Genomic DNA, 5,822 nt, shown 5'->3' with positions numbered 1-5,822 from the left:
TGTGGCAGAAAGGGGCTTTGCAGTGGAGTGAGGAACACACACTCTGTCTTGCACTGCCCACCCAGCACAGCAGCACATAGATCATCCTGAAACCCATCATGGAATATTTTTCCATGTGGAAAAGGACCCACCAGGATTACTGAGTCCAACCCCAAGAATCCCACCATTTATTGCCTCTTCCCAGGAACACAAACCTGAAAGGAACCTTAGTGCTTGATTTCTAGGTCTCTCAACTTCTCAGCTCTGAGAGAATCCAAGCAGCTCTTATTTTCTTTTCAAAAAGCATCTCCCACTTCCATACTACACAATCTAAAACACACACACCCCTATGCATGTTTTTCTTCTACCACAAAATACTGTTAAAGCTGAGACCACACTAACAAGTCCCTACTATCACCAAGTCTAGACATTCCCACATCCTCCTTAGACAAGTCCTGTGGTGACTCCTGTGTCTCCAGCAACACAGGAGGATATTTAAAGCCAGGCTTGCCCCTTCCTCCTCCCTCAGCTCTGCCAAGGACTGACAAGGACACTCGGATATACAAGTTCTAAGGAAGATGGCAAGTCTGGAAAATCTCAACCAAAATGTTTTGTGTGGTGCTGTTTCAAAAGCAGGACCCTGAGTGTGGCTGAGATATGTTCCACACACTCAGCTGATGAGTAAAGGATGATGAAGACATTCCCAAAAGCATGTGTTAATGAGCTGAAAAGTCTCTTACGCTTCTTCTTGATCACTTTCAGGTGACTGAACCTGATGAGGGTGTCCAGGAACCAGAGGCATCGGGCTTTGTGGTCTCTACTCCTCTCATCGGTGGGCAGGAACTTCAGCTCCTCCAAAATGAAGGAGCAATGGCTGCAGGAAAGAGAGGGGGAGTTCAGCTCCCCAAAGGGCCCCTCGCTGTTGTGTACGCACCTGCCCCCACATTCCCCAAGGCAGGTGTTGCTCTGCCACCCCAGGACCGAATGTCCTCCCTCTGCCCCCGAGCCGGGGGACGGCAGCTCCACTGCCCCTGGGCGAGGCCGCAGCCATGGGCAGCAGCGTTACCTCCTCTCTTCCGTCCTCTTGGCCATCTCCTCTGCGCTGGTGCTGGCGAGGGTGGCTGCTGGCACCCGCAGCGCCTCATACTCGGCAGGAGACAGGACTGGCAGGATGTTAAGGAACAGAACAAGCCTGCGCTCTCCCTTCCAGGTAGGGCAGTTCTGTCCACACTCACTTGAGGAGAAGCGGGCAGGGCAGGGGGATGGAACCTGGCCAGGAACTAAGGCCTCTAAGAGACTGTAGCACAGCCACAGCTCACTTCTGCAAGGCCGACCTCACCAATATTCCCTGTGGAATGCTGCTCACCGGGAGGCAGAGCATCCTGCTCTCCAAAGGAAAGAGGCAGGGTATGGGACTTGCAGGCCCCAAAACCTCAAGGCAGCATTACCTTGCTCCCAGCTCTTGCCTTGTGAGGGGAAAAGGCTCAACTTGCTCCCACATGCCAGATGGCTTCATCAAGACTTAAAGGCATGAGAAACCACTGTGACACAGAAAAGATACTGTCCTCAAACTTGTAAATGTGCTCCGGCCTGTCAGCATCCTCATGGCATGGTGGGAGGAAGGCAGAGATGTTCTGCACGTCGTCCTGGGCCATGTCCTGCATCAGAGCTTGGGAGGGAAGCAGGACAGGAGAGTATTTGGATCATGCAAACCAAAATGCAGAGAACAGGAACACAACCTAAACCCTTCCTTTAGATGCAAGTTTGATCAATGGGTAAACACCATTTTAGTCACAGCTGGAGTTTTAAACATTTACAACTTCTATCAAGAACCTTCTGGCCATAAAAATTTAGAAAGGCCAGTCCAGACTAGAGAAATATCTAGGAAAGAAGGGCACCAAGATGCCTCTGCTGCAGGTGGGCAGAGCACAGTTTTGGCACCTGAGCTCCAGTGGATACCGACTTGGCACAAAGCAGCTCTGAGAGCACAGTCAATATCCACCCTGGAACATAAGGGATGAAAGTTGGTGGGGTCTACAGTCAACAGACATCTCTTCTGTTCATGCCAATGACACTCTCAGGATACCAGAAGTGCTCTGGAGGGCTCTTGTCTGCCCTCCTGCTTGGATGTCCAGAGTCAGGGCAGCCTCAGCTCTCTCCTGCCACAGCTTGGAAACCCCCAGGGTTGGTGACACCACACTGTGCTGTGACCTGTCCCAAGGCTGCACCACTCTCTGAGGTAAGAAGGTGCCTTTTCCACAGCCATGCCACAGAGATCAGACCAGGTAAAGGCACTGCTTTTATCCCAGTGAAGTCATCTCCATGGACTACCCCGGGAGCTTCCAAAGCAGCCAGAATGGACACTGATGTCACCGGGACCTTCCCTTATTCAGGCAACTCCCACACCAAGCCCTGCAGGACCAGAAAGAAGCAGTTCCTCTACATCTACCCATCTCAGCTCTTAGACCAGCTGCCTCCCCATCACTTAAAGAAAACCCCTCTTGTTCCTGCCACACTTGGCAAGGACAGACAGAAAAAGGCACTTCAGGTTGTCTTGATTACACCCCAAGACAGAATCCTCTCACTTGTCACTCCCTTTGCATCGATAACATTTGCTGCTGCTTTTGTCACAGCTGTGCTCACGATGTCGCTGCCCACGGCATTCATGCGGCGAGAGCTCAGTGCTCGCTTCTGCTTGCTGGTTCCAAAGGCCTCAATGCACAAATCCATCTGCACAAGAGAGAAGCACACATTCAAACACGCTGTGCACCCAACAGAACACAAAACCCACTGCTCGTTCCACAGCCACAGCCTCTAAGAAACCTTTAGCTCTTCACGTGGCAAAACCCGCAGGTGCAGGATGTGCTGGTCTGCGAGGGGCAGGAGGTCACCGGGATGGTGATCCAGCCTAAAATAACCAGGAAAATACTCCCAAGCTAGGCAATAACTGTGCTGACTCCTGGACACAGTGAGAATCCTGGTCCTGCACAGGTTAACCCTCTAGGACACCAAACCTCCCAGCCTCAAGACAAGCATCTGCCCCTGTCAGCTGGATAATCACAGCAGAACATGACACGGCTTTCAACTTTACCTTCTCCCTGTAGGATTTGTTCTGGTAATCCCTTGTGTCGTCAGGTATCAAGTTATCTATAAAACAACAACAGTTAGTGTGCTTGGACAGAAGCAGCCAGGACAGGAATTCCTTTAGCTCTGTGACTAACAGACTTGGCACAGCACATCAGGATCCCCTCCACGTGACTTGGCTAATTAAAGGACACACCAAATATGGGAACCTACAAGAAAAAAGCTTTTGCTACAAAGCCTATGGGTGCAATACACGGACTATGGCCAAACCCAGGCCCTCCTGCACAGGGTAAAAATCAGCTACCAAAAGATGTGATCTTTTGGGTTCTTATCCAGGATTCAGTGACAAAAAACAGTCCAGCTGGATAAAACCTGGTTTTTTTTGTTTTTCAGGGATCTAGTTCCTTGACCTGATGAGTCTCAGGCCTCCCTCAGCAGAACACACCCGGACAACGATGCGCTTGTGCCGTGACTCTCTGTGAGTGACTCCCATCCTCCACAGTCCCTGCTTAACCTCCACCCCAGACTCACTGTGCTTCCCTCTCCCGCTGTCCCTCTCAGCATGCAGGAGTGAAGGAATCGTTCTTACTCCATGCCAGGGGAACAAGGCAGGAATGAGAAGCACAAAGCAACTGAGCAGCTCTGACCCCCAGCACCTCCCACCTGAGAGCAGGGGCTGCATGTTGAATATTTCGGCATCGTAGACCTCCATCTGCCCAGAGTTCTTGTCTAACACACCAACAAAGTACCTGGGGAGAACAGGGGCAGTTGATTAGTCAGAGGCAGAGCAGTGGAAATGATTTAAATTATGTGGTCTTCTCACATCCTGGCAGCTCTCCTGCTTTGCACATACAGTGCTATGATAAACCAAGTTACCTCCAAGGCATGTGTACGAATAAAAACAGAAAGACTTGCTGCTCTACGTAAATGCAGAAGTCTTAAAACAACAGAATTAGGTGAAGTGTAGGTGCCAGAGTTCTGCTGTTGTCCTTTGCCTTTTTTTGCTGTGCCAGGACTTGATGGCCATAGCTTGAACAAGAGCCAAATCTCCTTGTGGCTCCCACAGCTCAGGACCTCCAGAGTGGCAAGCACCACTTTAGCCCCTGGAACCACCTCTCCACCAGTGTTCAGAGGTGAGCACTTAAATCTGCCCACAAACAATACTGAATTAACAGCTATACCATACACGTTTGTTAAACTGCATTTATCTCTCCAAACTCAGGAACAAACAACCCCTTGGCGCTCTTTTTTCAGCTGCAGCATCTCAAACTGGACACCGCTCTGTCTGAGGATCCAGCCCTCCCAGTTTCACTGCTCAGACAGAACGGAGGTTGGTATTGGCATGTTTGGACAGACTCTGCAGAAGTGAAGCCAGTTCCTTGTACAGAATTAGAGAGCATCTCAGCTGGAAGGGCCTCACAGCGATCACCCGGACCAGCTGCCCAACCCCTTCAGCGCTGACCAACTGCTGATAAAGGCAATTTCTTCATCCTGATTTCTTAGTAACAAAGCTGTTACTCCGTCCTGCTGCTACACTAACCCATATCGTCCCCCCAGACCTCACAAGACATTTTCAAACTGCTCTGTGATTTACACGTCAGTTCCACAAGATGTGCACAAACAGCTGGAGCTTCCTGTCCAAATCCTCTGAGCCCCACCACGGGCCCCGTGGAAACCTCTAAGACAAGTCCATGGAAGGGACCAGGAGCTCTGTGTCTGACCAGCCCCTCTGCTCTGAGCTCCTTTTTCCATACCTGCACAGGGAGTTGCACTTCAAGACCTCGCTGCCAAAGTTGTGTCCCACGTAGCAGAGCCGCTCTGTCTCTGAGACCTGGGAAACCACGGAGAGTTACTGCAACAGAGGGCTGTGAGTGACCTGCATTGCCCCTGCTCTGCTTCTCCTGGTGCCACCAACTGCTGCATTCCCAGGCATTGTAATTTAAAGGCAGAGTGTATCACCAAAGCAAACTTGCACAACGCCTCACAGCGATCGCCCCTCAATACTTCAGTTAAAAATGTGGTTTCCAATGATTCATTTAAGCTCCAGTATTGTCCAGTGCCTCCAATTCACCAACTTTTCAGCTGGCCACAGCCAGCACCACCAGGAGTGTCTCAGCCACCCCAACATATTTTCAATGCATTATGAGGATGTGTTGGTTTTTCTGCTCTGCTGCAGAGAATTTCCTTCAAGAATTTGAGCTGAAAAGTCATTTATTCCTTGAGCGGAGCAGCTGTAAAGATTAATAACAGCAGCAGGAAGCACATTCTGATGGTACCCTCAGTTCCCTCTTCATTGAGGGAAGTTCATCTCCTTTGATGTAATTTAGCTGAACCATTCACCTTTGGTGAAGATTTCCCAGTGTGAACAGAACACAATGGATCTCATGATCAAATGCACCCGACTAGCTGGGAAGCAACTCCCTGATGGTTCAGCTTGTCCCTGTTCTGCCACCTCCACCCAGCAGGCTCCATCAGCCACGTCAGTGCCAGAACCTCCTCTGAAACCCAGAGACATCCTGGCCCTTGGAACACATCTCTGTGGAACACACTGGGCTAAACTTTTGATTGTTTTTTTTAAAAATCTGCTACAAAGCTCAGCACAGATTTTCACAGAATCCCAGAGTGGTTTGGGTGATAGGAGACCTTAAATCCCATCCCATCCCACCCCCTGCCATGGGCAGGGACACCTCCCACTGTCCCAGGCTGCTCCCAGCCCCAGTGTCCAGCCTGGCCTTGGGCACTGCCAGGGATCCAGGGGC

The 5,822-nt window shown here is 50.6% G+C and overlaps 1 protein-coding gene across 1 annotated transcript in view; it reads right to left on the bottom strand.

Moving 5' to 3' along the window:
- POLR1E (RNA polymerase I subunit E) overlaps window positions 1-4,912 on the bottom strand; it is a gene marked incomplete at its 5' end in the record, with an annotated part of 6,340 nt that extends 1,428 nt beyond the window's left edge. The window contains 7 exons of the mRNA XM_017739015.1: window positions 720-853; window positions 1,046-1,142; window positions 1,541-1,648; window positions 2,565-2,709; window positions 3,071-3,126; window positions 3,727-3,812; window positions 4,818-4,912. Coding sequence (XP_017594504.1) covers window positions 720-853; window positions 1,046-1,142; window positions 1,541-1,648; window positions 2,565-2,709; window positions 3,071-3,126; window positions 3,727-3,812; window positions 4,818-4,912 — 721 coding nt within the window. The remainder of the gene's footprint in view (window positions 1-719; window positions 854-1,045; window positions 1,143-1,540; window positions 1,649-2,564; window positions 2,710-3,070; window positions 3,127-3,726; window positions 3,813-4,817) is intronic.
- Window positions 4,913-5,822: the final 910 nt, after the last annotated feature.

The sequence above is a fragment of the Corvus brachyrhynchos genome, unplaced genomic scaffold (genome assembly GCF_000691975.1).
Source record: "Corvus brachyrhynchos isolate BGI_N302 unplaced genomic scaffold, ASM69197v1 scaffold1097, whole genome shotgun sequence".
NCBI lineage: Eukaryota > Metazoa > Chordata > Aves > Passeriformes > Corvidae > Corvus > Corvus brachyrhynchos.
This window is presented reverse-complemented; position numbering and strand designations above follow the sequence as displayed.